Source organism: Haemaphysalis longicornis, unplaced genomic scaffold (assembly GCF_048455015.1).
Source record: "Haemaphysalis longicornis isolate Haplotype H1 unplaced genomic scaffold, Haemaphysalis longicornis Haplotype H1 scaffold_12, whole genome shotgun sequence".
Lineage (NCBI taxonomy): Eukaryota > Metazoa > Arthropoda > Arachnida > Ixodida > Ixodidae > Haemaphysalis > Haemaphysalis longicornis.
The window spans coordinates 115,743,396-115,765,296 of record NW_027526225.1 but is presented as its reverse complement, the minus strand read 5'-3'; the positions used below and the strand labels follow the sequence as shown (position 1 = coordinate 115,765,296).

General features: G+C 49.2%; 1 protein-coding gene across 3 annotated transcripts in view; it reads left to right on the top strand.

Moving 5' to 3' along the window:
• Nucleotides 1-21,323, top strand: part of LOC144163328 (kelch-like ECH-associated protein 1) — a 37,995-nt gene extending 16,672 nt beyond the window's left edge. The window contains exons 2-7 of one of the 3 annotated variants that reach the window (XM_077694262.1): nt 5,819-5,939; nt 7,614-7,895; nt 13,901-14,313; nt 16,846-17,051; nt 20,232-20,408; nt 20,847-21,323. In XM_077694262.1, the coding sequence (XP_077550388.1) occupies nt 5,886-5,939; nt 7,614-7,895; nt 13,901-14,313; nt 16,846-17,051; nt 20,232-20,408; nt 20,847-20,998 (1,284 nt within the window). In that variant the 5' untranslated portion in view covers nt 5,819-5,885 and the 3' untranslated portion in view covers nt 20,999-21,323. Of the gene's footprint in view, nt 1-5,789; nt 5,940-7,613; nt 7,896-13,900; nt 14,314-16,845; nt 17,052-20,231; nt 20,409-20,846 lie in introns of all 3 variants that reach the window. The other 2 variants (XM_077694261.1, XM_077694260.1) reach the window with 2 other exon arrangements.
• Nucleotides 21,324-21,901: the final 578 nt, after the last annotated feature.

Genomic DNA, 21,901 nt, shown 5'->3' with positions numbered 1-21,901 from the left:
TTGTCTTATATATAAAAAATAAATATATTCATTTGTTTTGTTAGTTTATTGCTACTTTGTTACTTGTGGCTGATATGCCGTGTGAAGCAACGTACGTAGCACCAACACAATAATGTACCAGGATGGTAAACATATCTATGGTGCTTTACTTTTTTATGGTAGTAAACAAATATACACATGACGAACCAGCGCGCTTCGGAAGCATTTTACATCCCCTGGCAGTCTTACAGCAGTAACTGAAAATAGCACCCGCTGCAGTGGCTCAGTTATGCTGCTGAGCCCAAGGACGCAGGTATGATCCCGTTCGCGATCTCTGCTTTTCTTATGGAGGAGAAAAAAAGGCGATCGTATGTCGAGATTTCGTCGCGCGTTAAAGGTGCGCAGGTGCTCAAAAGTAATCCAGAGCCCTCGTGGCCCAGGTGCACAGCCGCGGCGCGTAAACTCTCATAACTTGAATTTAAAAAGGCCCTATATCTCCGTCCTTTGCTGCAACTGCCATCGAAAGACAGTAGTCGTCTGCCATCCGAGCCTGTAAAACCCCCTTGTGTCCCCCCCACCCTGGTCTCGTCCGCTCCCCCTCAACCACCATAGATGCAGTCGAAGTTTGCTCAATTTGATCCGACTCTCCTGCGTTCGCTGCATCTGTTCAGAGCTCTTTTTTCTATGGCTCTTTGGCGCGAATTAACAGCCCCCCAAAAAAGCAACACGCAGCGCCTCAAGAAAGCAAGCAGTGCTTGCTCCAAAGTAGTGGATAGGGAGCGTCGTGCTGCTAGGGGGAAAAGAAACTCGAGCCACCGTCGGGAAAAGAGTTGTCAATCATGAAGCTGAGGAATTTGAAAGTTCGGTGAAGTAAAAATATAATATTTTCCAGCAGTCCCATGACGGCACCTGATTGCAGCGCCAGACTTTCCTGTAGTGAAATTTGTTATAAACGACTTCATGCTCTAGAGAGTATGTTGCAAGCCACCGACAGAACGAGTAACGCCAGTCACGTGATGCGCCGTTCAGAATGACTGTCCCCAAGAGTACTCGTGGCGACGTCACCCACTTCTTAGGGAATGCGCGGCGCAACAGCGCCATGATGCGCCCTGCAAGACGTTTCGAAGGGTTACTCTTTTAACGTGACAGCACTATACTGTCTTTTCTGCTCTTTAAAAGTGTAATGAATAAATCGACATGCATGTATTCCAATATACAGATACCTGTTTGTGTCGTCTTGGTACAACTATTCACAACTATCTGAACACTGGCACCACGATTTGTAAACTATTCCACCATAAAAATAAGGAACGTTTATGAGAGGCTGTGACCACCTCATTCGTGCAACCGGTAACGCTATCTTAGGAGTAATCACTTGTTCTTGTATGTTGAGCCCATTCTCCCTTTGGTTCTCCTTAAGTCGCTTCTCGCTTCGTCTTCTCCAACTGTGCCTCTGAACGTGTGGAAGCAATTTTGTAGCTTCGGCAGCAACGAAAATTGATCTCTTGGATTGTTTCAGCTTGTCCCGCAAAACGACATATTGCCGCACTAGTGACGCCGCAGCTGCGAATTCGTTTGTCAATTCGCACCATATAGAGCGGGCTTATGGCACCCTACTTGCATTTACGCTTAAGGCAATAGATCCTATTTTGCCACAAGTGTGGTTCCAGAACATGAATACTCATCCGCCCACTTTCATTCCAATACCGTATCAATTCGAGGCGCAGACAAAGAAGTGGCTATGATTATCATTGCAACGATCGTCCTTCTGCAGCTCCGCTAGACATCTTGTACCTCATCACATAGCTTAGCTTTGAGGCTCACTTCATTCGACTGTTACAGTATATATGCCCAAATCCGAGTAACGGTTTTTGCAGTGGCTCAGAAAAATCAGCCCGCATTTAGAAAGATCCCCGTACAAATATTTTCCGGGGTGGGCTGACAGCAACACATGTGAAGTTCCCACTGCATTCCCTCCTCACCCTTGTGTTACTTCACCATCGCGCCCCGCTTGGGCCAACTACATTATGCAACCGGCCAGCGCGGACGGTGTGCAAGCCGTGTATTGGCACGGAGTGTTCTGCGAAGGCCGCATTACCTTGGTTACACAAGCGGCTGCCATAGAAATGCTGCACCTTATCAATATTATTTTATTTTATGAGCAATAATATGGATTACGATCGAAACTGTGTAGCATATGTTATACAACTCCCAGACGGCAGATCAAATTATCTTTCGAGCGAATGACATTTGCTTTATGTCAATGTTTCAGCGCTACACGACAACACCGAAGGACGTTTGAGATGAATGATATTTAGCGGCGAACCGTGGTTCGGGAGCTCATTCAGCGGCGAATAGAGTGGCCTCGACAGCAGTGCCGCATCAACAGTGAAGAAAGTTCACTAATACACCAAAAAATACGGTTTCTAAAGCGTGTCAGCAAACATATTTCCCCTTCATATTGTGTTTAAAATAAAGAAAGGCAAACAAGTACTATGTAAAGATAAAATCGCGCCCACAATGTGCGCTGTACCCTAATACGGATTCTTCGCGGACTTGTGTCGGCTTGTAATATCAACTGATGTCACTTAAACTGGTGATCTTTCTAACTTTATTTAAAGATATTCCTTCGTTATCTTTTCAAAAAATAGATTGTATGAAAGCATTCTAGATGGAGACCTTTCATTTGATCTCCCCCAAGCCCCAGTAGCGTCACACTCACGGTTAACCCAACCTATGACTCACGTGACTATCTCATGAGTATAACTAGGAAGCAATTTTTAATTTGTCACATGTGATTCCCCTCATCGAGACCTTTAATTTGATACCTCACAAGCCCTACTGGCACCACTTTGACTTTTAAACCAATTTGTGACTCACTTTACCATCTCATGACTATAACCAGTAAGCGACTTTTAATTTGTCCATGATTCCCCTCATCGAGGCCTTTATTTTGATACCTCACGAGCCCTAGTGGAACCACTTTGACTTTTACCCAATTTGTGACTCACGTGACTATCTCATGACTATAACAAGAAAGCAATTTTTAATTTGTCCCACGTGATTCCCCTCATCGAGACCTTTAATTTGATACCTCACAAGCCCTAGTGGCACCACTTTCACTTTTAACTCAATCTATGACACATGGCTGTCTCATGACTATGACCAGGAAGCAATTTTTAACTTGTCCCACGTGATTCCACTCATTAAGACCTTTAATTTGATACCTCACAAGCCCTAGTGGCCTCACATTGACTGTTAACCCAATCAATGACTCACATGACTGTCTCGTGACTATGACCAGGAAGCAAATTTTACTTTGTGCCCCATGATTCCACTCATCGAGGCCTTTAATTTGATACCTCACAAGCCCTAGTGGCACCATTTTGACTTTTAACCCAATCTATGACTCATATGACTGTCTCATGACTATGACCAGGAAGCAATTTTTAACTTGTCCCCCGTGATTCCACTCATTAAGACCTTTAATTTGATACCTCACAACCCCTAGTGGCCTCATATTGACTTTTAACCTAACCTATGACTCACATGACTGTCTCATGACTATGACCAGGAAGCAATTTTTAACTTGTCCCACGCGATTCCACTCATCGAGACCTTTAATTTGATACCCCACAAGCCCTAGTGGCACCACTTTGACTTTTAACCCAATCTATGACTCATATGACTGTCTCATGACTATGACCAGGAAGCAATTTTTAACTTGTCCCACGTGATTCCACTCATTAAGACCTTTAATTTGATACCTCACAAGCCCTAGTGGCACCACTTTGACTTTTAACCCAATCTATGACTCATATGACTGTCTCATGACTATGACCAGGAAGCAATTTTTAACTTGTCCCACGTGATTCCACTCATTAAGACCTTTAATTTGATACCTCACAAGCCCTAGTGACCTCACATTGCCTTTTAACCTAATCCATGACTCACATGACTGTCTCATGACTATGACCAGGAAGCGAATTTTACTTTGTGCCCCATGATTCCACTCATCGAGACCTTTAATTTGATACCTCACAAGCCCTAGTGGCACCATTTTGACTTTTAACCCGATCTATGACTCATATGACTGTCTCATGACTATGACCAGGAAGCAATTTTTAACTTGTCCCACGTGATTCCACTCATTAAGACCTTTAATTTGATACCTCACAAGCCCTAGTGGCCTCACATTGACTGTTAACCCAATCAATGACTCACATGACTGTCTCATGACCATGACCACGAAGCGAATTTTACTTTGTGCTCCATGATTCCGCTAATCGAGACCTTTAATTCGATACCCCACAAGCCCTAGTGGCACCACTTTGACTTTTAACCCAATCTATGACTCATATAACTGTCTCATGACTATGACCAGGAAGCAATTTTTAACTTGTCCCACGTGATTCCACTCATCGAGACCTTTATTCTGATACCTCACAAGCCCTAGTGGCTTCACATTGACTTTTAACCTAATCCATGACTAACATGACTGTCTCATGACTATGACCAGGAAGCAATTTTTAACTTGTCCCACGCGATTCCACTCATCGAGACCTTTAATTTGATACCCCACAAGCCCTAGTGGCACCACTTTGACTTTTAACCCAATCTATGACTCACATGACTGTCTCATGACTACGAACAGGAAGCAATTTTTAACTTGTCCCACGTGATTCCACTCATTAAGACCTTTAATTTGATACCTCACAAGCCCTAGTGGCCTCACATTGACTGTTAACCCAATCAATGACTCACATGACTGTCTCATGACTATGACCAGGAAGCGAATTTTACTTTGTGCCCCATGATTCCCCTAATCGAGACCTTTAATTCGATACCCCACAAGCCCTAGTGGCACCACTTTGACTTTTAACCCAATCTATGACTCACATGACTGTCTCATGACTATGACCAGGAAGCAATTTTTAACTTGTCCCACGTGATTCCACTCATTAAGACCTTCAATTTGATACCTCACATGCCCTAATGACATCAATTTGACTTTACCCAGTCAATGACCACTAATTAATTAATTAACTTAAATTTTACGTAATAAAATGAACGCGCGTCGCCCGGACCTAGTTTCTGGCAAAAAATGTGCGTGTCACGTGACCAACATCATTACGGTAACGAGCGGGTGCACTTTTAAACTGCACGTAAACCCGCGTGCTCCACATTCACACGCCAGAAAATACCCAGTTCAGTTTTGCGATTTTCTTCCGCTGGTGGCGCTGTTGAACGGCGCCAGCAGCGCCACCTGTCCCACGTTCGGGCCCCTATAGCGAGTATACAATGCACTCGAAAAGGTTTCTTTCTTTGTTTTTCTTTTCTTTCTCACTCCGCCCCTGCTGCTGCCTCTGTCAATGGATTTTAGGGCTTGTCAAGCTGCCTAGGGCGGCTTTTTCCCAACAAATCCACCGTATATTTTATGGAAATAAAGCAATATTATTATTATTAAACCTGTAACGAAGCAGGTAAACTGTGCTGCACCGCGCAGTGTGCATAAAGGGGCAAACACATGTGCGGAGAGTGACGCGTTTTCTCACGCGTTCCCCTTCTATGGAAACCTGTCCGGCAGCGTCAAGAACGGGCATAAAGGCTACAGGACCGGTTTTGGAGGGGGTACAAGCGGGTGCGGAAATGCATCGCTCTCCGCACACGTGTCTGGCTCTTTATTTCGTGGATACTGCACCGCGGTTATTTTGAGTGCGTCGTTCTCTCTCTGCCTCTCCCTCTCTCTCTCTCTTCCTACCGCGTGGCGGGGAACAGTGGAAGTGATTCTCCGAGCGGCACCGTTTTAGGTGCAGCGCATAACAAACGCCTGCTGCAGATTCCTTGAGCGACAGCTGGACCCGTCCAACTGCATCGGCATCGAGGACTTCGCACACCAACACGGAATGCGCGACCTTGGCGAACGCGCCGGCCGATTCGTCGAGCAACACTTCTCCATGGTCAGTGTTTCCCATTCCCCTCCTTTTTTAACACGTAAGTTTTTTTATTCCCGGGTACAACAAGATTTCGCTGACATCGTATCCGTCACGGAAGTGACGCCAGTACAACGAAGCAGGCGGCCTGTAAAGGGTGCACTCCTGCACACAGGGTCTTCTTGCGGGGAAGCAACCTTTAGAACCAAAGGGTATGTTATACTTCGGGTTGTTCGTTTTCGGGTTTTATATTTCAACTAGAAAGTGTTTTAGGCCGGATTACACCAAGATTTCACAGCTACACAGCTTCTATAGGCACAGCAATGTCTGTGAAGCGTTTGCCAGCCTGAGGTAGTGAGCGGTAGAGTCATGCCAATACTCATTGAGTTCGACAGCTCTGTTTGAGGTGCTCTGTGCTAGCAAGTACTGGTTGAGAACGCTGGACCGTCAGCGGACGATTGTGCAGATCGCTAAAGGTCCAATCGGGGAGAAGTCGGGTTCGACCCGATTCTCCTGAAACGTGGCGGGGTGAAAGAATAAAAACGAACAACCCTATGTACAGTTGAGCCTCGATCTTACTAAACTTGCTTTTTTACGAATTTACCGATTGAACGAAGAAATCTTGATTCCACCCACAGTTCCCTGGAGGCTCGTTACTTTCCCGGTTCTATGATGCTCCCGATTAAGCAAAATAATTAGTAAAATTATAACCGTGATCAATACACTGTTAGTCATATGAATCATTATCATCATCAAGACACTCTGCGTGACAAGCAAAAACATGACCGGGATCACGACCACGCTCGTCATGAGAAGTGAACATCATCATCGTTACCCACTCATTATTAAAGAGCACAACTATACCCCCGAGTCATGAGGCGGATCGTCATCATCATCATGACCCGATTCATGAGGAGCAGATTTATGACCGGCATCGCGACCCCGCTTTTCATGATAGGCCGATTAGTTGGCAGTGCAATTCGGTGATTCACCGTTGCCCCTCTTTAGGAGGATTGTAATGACCCGTTTTGTCATACGGGACACTGCTCTGTAATTTAACGGAATGAGCGATGTGTCACAACAACGTGTGTCCTAATTCCGCTCATCACTTTAGTGGGCCTCCGATGTAGGAGTCGTGTGCTCCTGTTCCGTTTGAGTGCGTAAGAATGCATGCATCACCTTCAATTAACCCTAGGTTTTGAAGCGAACTTATTGCTCCGCGTGCAAAGCCAGAAAACGGGTCGTAGCGGCAGTCTAACCTTCAAGCTCAGCCAAGGTCAAGCCAGCGCCTCGTGCGGTTGCGCAGTGAAAGCGCCTAGTCACTCGTTCGTTCCAAGGGGAGCGGTGCGGAGAGGGCAAAGAGGAAGGGTGAGTGTCTTCAGAAAATGATACAAGGGGGAGCTGACTGCATCTAAGGTCACTGCGCGTCGCGCCTGCGCTCCGACTGCGCCGAGCAGCGTCCGTGTTTTTTTTTTTTTTTTTCTTGCGGTGCCGTTGTATGCGCGTTCACTCAGCGCTCTCAGCGCGAACACCGCCCCATCGATCTACAAAGTACCGTGTTCAACCATGTCAGATGTACACCTAAATTATGTGTAACTTCTATGTAGCGCGCTCAAAAGCTTTACTGGTGATCCACATTCACAGAGTGGAATGGGTCATATTTTTTTGTGACCACGCCCACGTACCCACACGCGCGCGCAGGTGAGCTGCCTGGACGAGTTCCTGTCACTGCCGTGCACGCGGCTGGTGGCGCTGCTGCGCAAGGATGCCCTGAACGTGCACAGCGAGAGCGAGGTGTACGAGGCCCTAGTCCGCTGGGTGCGCCACGACCAGGGGGCGCGCGCGGACCAGCTCGAGCACGCCCTCAGGGCGGCCGTGCGCTGTCACCGCCTAGCGCCCAGCTTCCTCCGGAGACAGATCAGCCACTGCGCCCTGCTCAAGGACAGGCCCCGCTGCAACGACTACCTCGCCCAGATCCTGCAGGTGGGCAAGGACAGCGTCCTATTCGCGCGCGCGCGAAGCAGGGGACAGCGCGAACGTGCACAGTCAGCCTCTAAGTCCGGAACTGGTTGAGAACAGGTAAAGCAACTAGAGAGAGCGAGTAGTAGTGTAAGGAACCTTTACTGGAAAGGGGGACTACTGACCACGATGGAAGAAATGAATGAGGAGTCTAGGGACGGGGAAAGAATTAAAGCAGTTCAACTTAACGTAAAAGCTGTCCAAGTGCGGAGCAGTGATTCGCCAGAGGGGCCGTGGCGCCCTCTCTCGACTAGTTTCAGTATGAGCTAGGCGTTGATACCGAAAGTAGTCGAGAGAGGACGCCGCAGCCTCTAAAAACACCTATAAAGAAACACTGGACTGAGTTTTCATTAATTTGTGGCAATTAATGCGTTAATTCGTGATTTTTTCAGTATTTTATATTATTGTGTTTTTATTTGCGCCCTCGCAACGCCACCCTCCGTGGCAACGCCGCGCCGCAAAGATGGCCCCCCACACTTTGCACACGAGTAACGTGTGTCTCTATGGCGAAATGGAATTGAGAGAGAGAGAGAGAGAGAGAGAGAGAGAGAGAGAGAGAGAGAGAGAGAGAGAGACAACTTTATTACGCAATAAGGCGAGAGTGGTTCCTCAGACCAGGAGCACGCATGTGCTGTCTAGGCTGCCGTAGCCCTGGTCACAAGCAGGAGCTGGTCCTCAGGTCGACAGCTGGACAGCAGTATCTCCCACTGCTCAGGAAAAGGGGGCGGGTTCAGGGTTCCTGGTTCCTGGTATAATTTACACTTATCAGAGTACTGTGCAGGAAAGAGTAAATGCATACGGATGGGGTTAGGAAAAGTACCTCCTTGAATTTGTCCGAGTGTGATTTCTTGGCTTTTGGTCAAAGATGTGTGAGGACTGGGGAAGGTCTGTCTCGTGGTTCGGTAGTATTGGGTGATTTCTTGGTAGGTGAGGAGAGGTGCGGAAACAGCCCCGGTCTCAGCGGCTCGCTGAGTGAGGTCTCGAGCCTGTTGATGAGCAGAACTGTTTCCCGTCAGTGCAGAGTGGGCGGGAGTCCACACAATGTCCACCCGATGGGCGGGCGGATGATCTTCCAGAAGTCGGCCCGTGGCGTTGACATCGAATTCGTAACGTGAGGGACCCTGGTTCGATCACGGACAGGGGAAGCAGTGGTCTTTTCGAAGACTCTGTTTGGGTGCGTGACACCGCGTGTCTGCGGTGGTTAGGTGCCGTCACCATGGACGATCTACCACGACAAGCCGGACCCCTAAAGTTGTCCGCACTTAAAAGGTATTATTTATTATGCGCTTGCGTGGGCCTGCACACCCCACATTCCAGAGGGCCCCTGGTGATGCCTCCACCCGGTTTCCTGATACACGCAACCAGTTGCCTTTGTTCTTCACTAATGCTTGCAGCGGTCTGCCATCCTTTGTGGGGGGGGGGGGGGGGGGGGGGGGGGCGTGTGTTGTGTTGTGTGTATACGGTTTTGCAGCGCTATGCGATGGAGGAACCTCCACTCTACCGTGAGGATGTCGCAGAGCGAAAAACATTTTAGTTCACTTTAGCAAAAGCTGACGCTCCAGCTGTGTTTCAAGCGCCCTCAAACGAACGTGGCCGCAACAGGAATGGTGTGCTAGTGGTATTGCGAAGGACATGGAGGGAAGAAAGCTTACTTTCATGGCGTATGTGAAGGAGATGCGCTGTAGCACCGACGGCGCAGCGTGGTCAGCCAAGATCAATCAGTGCTATTTTGCCTTCGGTGCCTTCGGGCCGCCGAACCTCAGGGAAGTGTCACAGTAAGCTCAGTTCTAAAGTATCTGCGCATGAGCCGAGGTATGCGTTTCATACGGGTGACGCATGAAGCTCTTTTAGTCACCCCAGTAAACGCTTCACATTCAACATGTATCAGTGCACTGACACCGTGCAGTGCAGACAGGGACAAAGGTAGCCATGCAGATTTTGTTTGGGCATGTTGAAATGTAGAAGAGAGCGCTGGGAAAGAGAAAAACGTACGACGATGACTCCCGTCCTTTGTAGAGCGAAGCTGTTTACCCCTAGCTCTCGTTACATCCACCGCACGCGCTACTACAGGAGGGTATCGTGGACGGGTATTGGGGACACTGCCTGGTGACAAGATAAAAGACTGCGGATGAGGACAAAGGGAAAAGAATGTGGCACAGGCGCTGCAGCGGTCGGGGAAGCTCGACAGGGTGAACTGGTCCCAAAGTTTCACTGCAAAGCAGTATATGTCTCACCCTCCCCCCCCCCCCCCCCCCCCCCCCCCCCCCCGGTTTTAATTCCGGGGTAATCGATTTACTCTGCGCCGCTCCGGGGCTCCTCCTCACCACTGCTGACACCCTTTTCACAAATATTTTCCCCCTCGCCTCCACCAATGCCCCTTTGGCTAGTTGCCCAGTCGGCAGCTAACGGCGGTATGCGGTTATCAGGTGATTGCGAAAAATGAACACAAGCACGGATGGGCGCAAAAAAATGTGCTGACGATTATTACACTCCCTAATATGAGATGTGTGCGCGGCGCCAATTCTCCTTCTCGGTCACGGCGCATTTCTGCTGCGGATCAGGAAGTGTTCGCGTAATCAGCGAACGTACGGCGGCGTGCGCTACTCCTCTGCTACCTCACAGTGCGCCGCCGCCGCGGCCGGCCAGCATGTTGCAAATCGTGTTTAAACCTCCCGCGCAAATTTCACGTGGTTCGGGTTAGCCTCGCACAAGGGAGCAGTCAGCATGTTTTTGCATATCGTGTTTGAACCTTCCGCCCAAACGCCACGCGGTTTGGATTACCGGAGAAAGGAACAGCGCCTGGTGAAAGGTTCAAGGGGAGGGCGCTCCTTGGTGGCAATACCTGAAACATGTGTGAGGGAAATGCAGTGAGAGAGATGACGCCGTAGCCCCACGTGTCGTACTCCACTTCACCCTTCGCTAGACGCTACCCTCCGTTTACTTTCTTTCGTTGCTGCTGCGTTCGCTATCTCGGTTACGCGGGCAGCCCAGGTAACGGCTGCCAAAGGGCTTCCCGCCTAAACCGACCAAAAGCCGGCGTCACCGTTTCCACTCAAATTCACTTTGCCAAGTAGCTGCGAATCCATACCGGTAGAAGAGAAACTTCTCCAGTTGGAACGCTGGCTTGAGCCCATATTTCTTTTTCAGCTTGGAAGGCCTTCCCAGCTTCATTTTCGCCGGTGTCTTCCACGCATAAGTATGCGTCATCACCGGTTACCTGTTTATGCGTGCACGGTTTGCGGGTAGAAAAAGGGGGTCGTACACGCACAGCTAGGCTTCACGCAGCTACCGATGAAATGCCGCTTGTGCTGGTATTTAGATGTCGACATTACATGGCTCAATGCGGTTAGTCGGCTGTCCTTCCTCAATCGAGTGGTTCGGGTGTGGGTTGATGTGTTACACAGACATCTTACACACACAGTAAGATGCATACCAGGGGGAAGGGAAACGGACAGCCACATGTTTGTACGCGAGAATAAAACTCTAAGGGCTTCCAGATCGTCATGGGACAGATGCATGCAGTTCGTTTGGAGGAAGTAGAGCAAGCAAGAATCGAAGCGTTCGGCCGAAAACAAGCGCGAATGGGTGCAAAAACAACGGAACGCTGCTGGCACCGCCGTTACAGCCCAAGTTCAGCACGTGGAATAGCGGCGAATCCCTCCACGATGAACAGCAAATTGACCGCTTGGAACGCCGGCGTGAGTCAATATCACTTCTTCAGAGGGCTTTCAGGGGACATTTTCGACGGCGTTTGTCACTTCTAAGCACGCGCACAGGACCGGTTGCCGGTTTATGCGTGCGCAAGTTTTTAGGCATGTCCGTTGTGCTGGGGAGAGATTAAAACGTGGATGTTAAACGGACCAATGGGACCTTTCCGGAGTCCTTAGTGGTAGAGCAAATTGGGTTTGTGTGTTGGGCTACGTTCAGATTACCGACGCAAAAACCGTATCGTTATTTATGGACGTAAAAAATGCCATGTCACGCAGTTCGGTTGTCTCAAACGTGAAATGACGTCATTCTTTAAATTTATTACGACAGTTGCGGCAACAGTCTGAACCCGGCCTTAGACAAACAGTAAGATGCTTATGACGTGGGAGGAACACAGGCAGTTGCATGTTTATCTGCAAGAGCAAAGTTTGGATCCGTGAGAGGTTTATTCGACTAATTGGCTAAAAAATATGCTCCATCGCAAATTACGATAAGCGTGTTTACCATAAACAGTCCACTCCGCGGACTGCGTCCAGCTTTGCAGGCCATCCTTCTTCACAGAGTGGAAAGGCACTAATTTTTTTTTAACAGCATCGCTGTTTAGGCCGACACAAATCTGTCCGGCGGAGACAGAAAATCGCGACCGCACGTGAGCGTGTGCTTCGCGGCGACCGTCCGGCGTCGTCCAGGCTTGTGCAGGGGCTTATGGCACATAAGGAGCGCCCGCCTTCGTCGTCGTCGTCGCGTAGCCACAGACGCGCTGCGAGTCCGCCGCGCCGAAGATGATGACGCATCTGTCAAGCCCTGTATGTCAACTGTCAATCCCTGTATACTTGTCAATCAACTGTCAAGCCCTTAATTGACGTTTTAGCAGCATAAACCTGCAAACACAAGCCATCCTAGCAATAGGCACAAAGAGAAAATTCAACTATACATTTACATGTGGGAATGTGACTGCTTACATGTAGGAATGTGAAAGCAGTAGATTTTATTTCAAGCTTATGATCCCCTATGTCTAATGGTAGGTCTGTTGTGACTGTCATTTTATGTTACGACAATATCATCCGTTGCGATGTGTCACCTTCTGTTGTGTCATCTGTCGTGATTATGTGATCTGTTGCAGTTTGTGCATCGTTACTGACTACCCTGCTAGGGCTGGATGATGCCACCCTTTATTCTTTTATTTATTCCGTGTTCCCCGCAACCTCCTTGGTTCCCCGAAAGAAAGAAACAAAAAAATTGGGGGAACAAAACCCCCTCGAGCCAAGCTATGCCAGGTTAACAGCCAATAAAAAATAAATAATAAGAAGCGTAAGTCCAAAGGTATTCTTCCATTAAAACCAATTTGTAGATAAGAAAAAAACAGTGACACTTAGCCCAAAACGAAACTCTCCACATATACCCAAATCGCAAGGCAGCAAGCTAATGGCGAACAGTTGAAGCACCAATAACAAGAATAAATCAGAATCAGTACAAATAAAACAGACACATTAAGGCAGCCCCGCACACTGCGAAAAGAAAAGGTGACCAGCGCACATAGTATGTACATTCGCACAGTCCAGAAATATAGCTTACAAACACTATATAACCGACACCATTCAACAAAAAGTGGCACCTGTTACTAATTTGTCGAAGCATATGAATGTTCGCCCGGGAACGACGGCCCATCAGATAAATAAGTAAAGGTCAGCTTCACGGATAAATTCCAGAAACAAACGGCGATAGAGCCCTTGTGTCCACGCAATGTAGGTGGTCGTGTGGAGGCAAATAAGGATACTCGGGAGGCACCTGCAAGTAAATGCTCGAGCGGACGCGCCACAAGACGATTTACCGTACGTGGCTGTGCCGCCGGGAGACGATGACGATTGCTACATATTAAAACACTGTACATACTTTAATGGTATTTGCTTTACAGTGCCATCCAAAACGGCTTTTCACTGCTGGTGTCCGGTTGCTCTCTCTATCCTGGGATCCACTGTCAGTAGTGTGGCGAGAAGCTAGGTCCACCGTCCACCCACAGCTCTGCTGTTTGTTCAGCCTTGCACCATTAGTGCAAGGTGCTGCGGAATTTTTTTTCTTCGTACGTTTTAGTGTTCCCTAGCGCTGCTATACATTTCAAGATGTCCAAGCACCAACCTGGCCACTCCCAAGCTATGTAGATTGCGTTGATCTTGTTCTTTCCCCGTTCCTGCACTCCTGTCCGCTCTTGTACTGGAAACGCTTCATTCGTCCCACCCAGCTTCGGGCCGCGTTTCACGCAGGACCTGACCCTGCACCGTCGGTACAGCTGCTGCCACGAGCGCTCGCCGAGCGTGCCGTCGCTGCTGTACGTGGCCGGCGGATACCTGCTGCGTTCGCTGAGCACCGTGGACTGCTTCAGCGCAGAGTCGCGCTCCTGGAGCTCGCTGCCTCCGCTGCCCCTCGAGCGAAGCGGCCCCGGAGGGGCGTTCCTCGCGGGCCTCCTCTACGTGGTGGGAGGCCGCGTGCTCAAGCCGCCGACGGAGTTGGGCGAGGACGTGCCCACGGTGCACTGCTACGACCCGGCGCGCCGCCAGTGGACCGAGCGCTGCCCCATGGAGGAGCCCCGGCACAGGCTCGGAGTCGCCGTACTCGACGGACTGCTCTACGCCATCGCCGGCTCGCACGGGACGAACTGCCTTAGCAGCGTCGAAAGGTGCGGCGCCCGCTTGTCCGTGGAAACTACCCGACGTCACGAACCTGATAAGGTGCACGCTGTTAGGATTACATGCCAGCACTCTAACACTGCAAAGAGGACGGATGAAGGTGACGCACGAACCACACTGGTATTGGTCAGCGACAGTTCAGTAAAAATTAGTGAAGCCTGCTTTGAGGGGTTGGCTAACATGAAAACAGGAGTCGGCAGCGGCGATCACGATACACACGGAACAAGGCGAAAATTGTCAGATTCGTGTGGTCTGCCAAAGAAGGGCGTCTTACACCAAATTGACCGTGCTAAAATACAGGGAAGCTTGCAATCACGTGCAAGACTTGAATGGCGAAGCTGTTGTAGATGAGCATTAACGGATAGTTTGTTTCAGTATCATGTTTATTTACACATCTGGTGCTTGTACTCGTTGTGGTGAAGAAGACGACGTCTTCGATGTAATGAGTTTTAATCCTCAAAGGCTTCTAGAGAACGCGGTGGGCCTGATCACCTTTCCCAAGCAGGGTGTGAGCGCATGCGCATGACGACAAGAGGAAGAACGAACGAGGGGCGTACGCTATGACGTGTCTCTCTCGTTCCGAGCAAGTGCTGCCTTGATTACGTGGACGCTGTTTTTTTTAAGCCACTGTGCTAGCCGGGGTCTCGGCGGTCGCCGCGAGGCACGCGCTTACGAGCGCTCAGCATTTTCGCGCTCCTCGGGGTTTTGCAAGTTTTTCTTTGCTTTGCTACAGCCACTGCGCGTGCGGAGGACGCTCGGCGGTCGCCGCGAGATACACGCTCACGACGCTCGGCATCTCTTGGTATCTTTTCCTGCAACGGCGACCTTACGGCTCGTAAAACAGCTCCGCTGTTAAAAAGTGATGTAATGTGTGCAAAGAAACGTAACGGAGGCGAAGGTAAAAACTGCTAAAAAGGGAAGATAAGGCCACAAAGCATGTGGAACGGTGAAATCAAGAAACAATAGAGTAGCGTAGAAAATCCAGCACAAGGAAGCCAGGAGTTCAGCCATGCCGTGACGTTGAATGGTTCGAAAAGGGGATTGAAACTGGAAAGAGAACTGGAAGTGCGGTAGCTTGGACAAGTAACGAAAAGAAAAATGAAGTGAACGTTGCAGTTTGGGTATATCACTAACAGGGCCGGCTATACTATCGTTCGGGGCATCCGAAACGGGGTTTTGCCGCCGGGATGTATGCTCTGCTCTCCTGCGCTACATTGAAAATTCTAAACGATTCTCTTTATGATTGAGATTGGTCATCCTCGCTTTAATTTTCCAGTTTTTTTTTTCTTCTCAAAACCAACTGATCTAAATTATCATTCCTAGGCGTGTCGTGAATTGATAAGAGTACCATTCATTTTTACAATCCTCTGTTGTTTGGCCGATCCCCTGATTGGGTATGCGCCATTAATTATCAGGATCAACAACAACAACAACATGTGCAGTCATGCGGGGGCTGGAAAAGAATTGCATGCGAAACATTCCAAGGCCATGTGGAAGGCGTGGCGGCTAACACGAGAGTCGTGAAGAAAACGAGAGATGACGATGAATGTCAGATACCAAGAAAGAGCTGTCCTTATTTCATGTGCAATTAATCCTTAGCGGAAATTCCTGCGCGAATGAACAACCTATTACTTGAGCAAGTGTAACGAGAGAAGCCGAGAGGTATACAGATATGTAAGATTAAGGGACAAGAAGAGAGCGCAGTGGGTCAGGGAGCAAACTGGTGTTAAACACATATTAGTAGAAATTAAGAAGAAGAAATGGACGTGGGCAGGGCATGTAATGCACAGGCAAGATAACCGCTGGTCATTAAGGGTAACAGAGTGGATCCCTAGACAAGGCAAGCGTTGCAGGGGGCGGCAGAAAGTTAGATGGGCAGATGAGATCAAGAAGTTTGCGGGGATAAATTGGCTACAGTTGGCACAGGACCGAGGTAATTGGAGAATAATAGGAGAGGCCTTTGCCCTGCAGTGGGCGTAGATAGGCTGGTGATGATGATGATGATGATGATGATGATGATGATGATGATGATGATGATGATGATGATGAAGTTCAGGCAACATCAATTTAAAAAACCAAGTGTCTTTAGAGATTGCCCAACAGGTGCAGATGGAATTCAGTTGATCTTGATAGAGTTGTTCAACCTGCGAGGCCCAAGTATCAAGGCAAAGCTGATCAAGGCAACATACAGAATGACAGTAGGAAGAAAGCATATATAGGGAAGGACACCACAGGGGTGACAGCTCGTGCGCACAACCATGGGTTGGACTATTCTGCGCACGCGTCGTAGTGTCGGTCGCCAACCCTGTACCGAGCAGGGACAGGTTCTCTTGTCTGCTATAAGAAAAAAGTCGCCTGCAGTAGTTTTTTGGGCTTCGTCAAGCCGCTTATGCAGAATTTTACCAGCGAGAACAACCAATATTTGGTCCCTATCATGTCCTCTCGGGGTTTACGCTCACCATTTCTTGCTCTATCCAAGATGTGTCCCTATAGCTGCGGCCTCAACGCCCTCACGAGCGCAGGTACGACCCGGTGACCGACGAATGGACGAGCGTGGCTAGCCTGTCCGTGTCCCGGTACGGCCTGGGCGCGGCGGTTGTCCGGCGGCGGCTGTACGCCGTGGCCGGCTGCGACAGCAGCACCAAGTTCGGCATCGTGGAGCGCTACTGCCCCGAGCAGGACCGCTGGGACGTCGTGGCGCCGCTCAAGGTGCCCCGCAGCGGAGCAGGCGAGTAGTGGAGCTTGCCTGGCGCGTCCTGACGCGGACTAAGGGGGGGACTCATTTGTAAACATTCCTACGGGACTTGCTTCATGACCCAGGGACTTAGAAACCATCGTGCACCAATACGGGAAGCTTTACAAATATATACTAATGCTCACACCGGCCTAGTTTGCTTATCGTAGAAATATGTCACTACTGCACGGAAATAAAAAAACTGTGGTTGATTCCTCTGTCATAGGAATAGGTAAAACACGAAAGTGAAATGTGCAGCGAAATCTGCAGCTGAGCAGGATTGCGGGTCGACAACTGTCTTGTGGGTGTGCTTGGCGAGCGACGTCCTGCTGGCGGGTCGCTTCGGCAAAGGTGTACTGGCGTCATTTCCGTGACGGATATGAGGTCAGTGAAATCTTGGTGTATCCCGGTATAAAACACTTTCGTGTTAAATTATAAAACCCGAAAACGAACAACCCGAAGTATAAGAGAGAGAGAGAGAGAGAGAGAGAGAGAGAGAGAGAGAGAGAGAGAGAGAGAGAGAGAGAAACGTTTATTCGAGCTTTCTAAAGTGGGAGTGGTTCCCTAGTCCGGGAATCCATCAGGTGAACAGAGAGCCTTCGCTCTGGATGCCAGGTGCTGGAAGTTTGGGATTTCACCCACACTGTATTATAATATGAGCTAGAGTAGCCGCAGTCACCACAAAGGGCGTCCTCATTACCCTAAGTATAACGTACTCTTTGGTTATAAAGGTTGCTTCCCTGCAAGAAGACCCTGTGTGTAGGGCTGCTTCCTTTACAGGCCGCTTGCTTCGTTGTACTGGCGTCACTTCCGTGACGGATATGACGTATGTGAAATCTTCGTGTATCTGGGAATAAAAGGCTTTCGTGTTAAAAAACTTTCTTGCTAAAGCTAGCGCCATCTAGTGGAAACTGAATAAACCTAAATGCGTTTTTTTTTTAATTTTTTACCTCAGTACAGGGGTGTAACAGGGTACATGGGTTTGGGAGCAGTGCTTGGAGCAGGCAGAGCAGGCAGAATTGCCTTTTGTAACGGGCTTGAAACAGCCATAAACGCCTTTTGGAGCAGGTTTGGAGCAGCCAGAAAGGCCGTTTGGCAGGGGATGGCACAGGCAGCTGAGCGAGCCCCCTGCGAATTGTGTTTCAGCGACTCATCATTTACATTAGGCGTTCGGCCGTGCACCAGAACCTACTCCGAATCAGGAACGCAATTCTTGTTCTATATCTGAAAAATTACAATACGTTACGCAGAGTTATCTACCTTCGGGCCCAGCGAGTGCGCCGCGTTATCACCATTCAAAGGGTTAAAGCTCACGCGCAGAGTCAAAGGGGATCAGATAACAGGCCTTGTTTCGTGTCCTTTAGATGGCAGTGTTAGGCGAACTCGCAGCAGCATTCCGTAAAACACGGTGAACAGCGGTTCGAGTGCGTGCGAAACAGAACATATATCTTTGTCTTCGCTCGTCAAGGGGTTGACAGAGTCGTAGTGGAGGAGTGTAGATTTATTTGCAACGCTTGGAAATTTGTACCAGCCGCTAGGAATCGAATGGGTGCACGCTGGCAACTACACTATAGAAGTGGGTGAAAAAGGCCTAGAATACAGGCTTAGTTTTACAACATCATATCCCAATCGCTTTAACATTCTTATCATGCCCTAGAGACAGGATTACAACTTATGCCCCCAATCCAAAGTGCACGACAAGGTTTCGAGGGAGGGCTGCGTTGTATTAACGAAGGCCTTCTGCTTTGAGGCATGAAAATGATGGCTAAAAACAGGTCACAGTGTGTGCTTGACAATGACACGTTTGAGACCCCCAGTGTTCCAAACCAACCAGGAGCCCGCTCCTATAGCCCAGCTTTTGTATGTTTAACATCATATTCTCTTGTTAGCAGAGTGGAAGGTAGGACGGGCTCCCTTCCCGCACATCTCTTGAATATGTTTTCCTCGATCCACCCATGCCCATTGACGTACTTGACAATGCGATATCATATAAATGAGGTTGCATCAATGTCGGCAGAAATTTCCCTCGAAAGAGCATCGACTGCAAAACTAGACAGCGTAGGTAGTGACAGCTCTAAAAAAATGTGGTTGATGCCTCTTTCGCAGGAATCGGCAAAACACGAAAGTGAAACGTGTCTTCACAGGAACATTTATTGTGCATCCATATGAACTTGCACATCGCTATTTATATTACGTCGGTATGGCACCGTTAGACGCATCAACGTTAGACACGATTGCACGCGCAGGAACATTGCGTAAGTCCGACTGAAACCACAGCCCCTTGAAAACCATGCGAAACGGAACCGAAACCGAAAGCAGTAGGTGGCGGAGGGTGCCTCCATTCACCCGCGTCTCGTTCGTACGTGAAGACGCTGGCATCGAGGCGCCAACTGTCGGCGCTCATTAGTGTCATAATGAAGTATACGCGGAAACAAGTTAAGAACAGCAACTGCTCATGTACGGTATCCCTTCGCCTAAGCGACGGACCCGGATGTCAACGGGTGCGCGCGTTTTGAAAGGGGTTTGCTATGAATGCGTGATATGGTCTGCCTTGTCTCACGCAGTTCGTTTGTCGTCGCTGGCGTCGTTTATAAGCATATTAAGTACCAAAAATCACGGGAATGGCTCACGGCATGTTCAAAATATTCCCAGTAACGCCCTACTTGCGCCGCGCGGAGTAACATCCGGCTACGGTGATGAGGCACAGCGACAATTTCCGTTGCCGTTCTTAAGCTGTAACCGAGGATACTTCGCTCCACTTCTCCTAGACGGCAGCATCTCCTAGACGTCATCTGAATGAAGAAAGTAATGGGAAAGATATAAGGCGCGTTCGTACACCTACTTGCAATTGAATTCGTTGCGCAGTGGGCAGAGCTAGCGCTGTGTATCTCCCGTTGAGGCGAGAGAGTTCGTGGCTCGAATACGAGCGCAGCCGCGTCAATGCAACTTTTTCTGGCGACGTCATTTACGTGACGGATATGACGCTGGTCAGATCTTAGTGTACCCGGGCATAAAACACTTTCGTGTTAATAACGGAGGCTTCCAAACTGCACGTGAGTGCTGTGGTGGCAGGTGCTTAGTTTTACCCACGTTTACAAACAAGCCCGCATGTCAGTAATTACCCCAAGTTGTGAGTGGTGTTAAAGAGCAGTTCTTACGCCTTGTATCACGCAGGAACCGTTGCCCTCGGCAAATACATCTACGTCATTGGAGGCTACGATGGGCTGGGACAAGTGAGCTCAGTGGAGCGCTACGACACGGAACTCGACGTGTGGGACATGGTGGCCCCACTCAACACGCGCCGAAGCGCCTTGAGTGCCGCAGTTCTCGATGGCAAGATCTATGCTTTGGGTAAGAAACCCCACAATTAGGGGGGCCATAGTGTGATCGGATCGCATGAACTGTAATAAGAATACGGCAGGTGTACAAGTCCAGCCAGACGCAAAGTGCGAACACTGACACTTCCGCGGTATTGCAGCGCCATCTATGAAAGTGTGATAAACAAGATAACCTAGCGGGCGTCTGAGAGATGGTAGCAGCCCTCATCAGCAGGCTGTCTTTAGTTTTAAGGCCCCGCTCTGCATACGTCATTGTCGATGTCACGAAAACATACGATTCAGCGGGAGAATGGGGAATTTCGGCATGAAATGTTTAATTTCTCAGTGAATAAAGCATCGTTTGCTGCCGGACAAATGCTGAGGGCACTATAAAACACTAAATATTTCGAATAAAACAAACTTGGATTTTGTCAGCATGGCCCCTTTACGGAGTGCATTTTATTCCCTGCAGGTGGATTTGACGGCCAGGAATACCTGTCCACGGTGGAAATCTATGACGCCACCACAGACAAGTGGGCGATGGGGCCGTCCATGCCCTCCTGCAAGAGCGGCCAAGCGTCCTGCACGTCGCCCGCCCCTTGCGTCATCCACAAGGTCTCGTGAGGGCTCGGGGGTGAAGAAGACTTCCTCATAGACACCAAGAAACAGACGCCCTTCTTTGGGGTGTACAGATCCTCAAAAGAACAGTGATAATGCCATCCACTGGCCTGACAACTTTTTTTGTAATTAAAGTCTTGCTCAAGTTTGAAACAGCCGCAATTTATGCCTGGCCAAGAGCGATGCATAATGCGGGCACTCCCTTTAGAATACACACAATACGTGATTACTTGCTTGTGTATACTGGTATTACAGCTTATATGCGTCCTCTGAAATGCTGACAAGACTACTTGAATACGTAAACACCCAACAGAGGCAGCCAAACAACGCGGAAATGCTCCTCCACAACCGTCCCCAACAATGAAGTGCTGGGGCGCTAGGCCCCAGCACTTCATTGTTTTCTCACGAAGTGGAACCCCGCTGATACGTCCCCCGAAATTACGACGACACGCTTTTTACGACAGATCACCGCTGTCCCGCAAACCCCACATTTAAACATTGCATTAAAAACCCCGCTGATACAACGCCGTGTGCACGCGGTCCGCTTTTTTCGACAGGCCCTGCCGGGGATAAGGTGGCGTTTTCCCATCTTTTACACCACTTCGCCGCCTCATCTCGACCTTTCTTTATTCTTAACCCCCGTTTAACGCTGCTTGATGTGCAAGGGTCTGCAAACGGGCCAGACCACTTTCTGAACAGACGTAAGCAAGCAGGCGGGTACTGGGAGTCGGGAGTTAACCTTCGACGGCCCCACGCGGCAGAAGAACGCCAACGTGCCAAAACGCCATCCGCGAAAAGTCAAAGTCCAAGTAGCCGGTGGACCGCAAATTTGGAGCTGCCATCGATCCGACCATCCAGGAACCTTACGGCGATGACGAAACACCCGTTTTTCTCGCCCACTCGATCCCA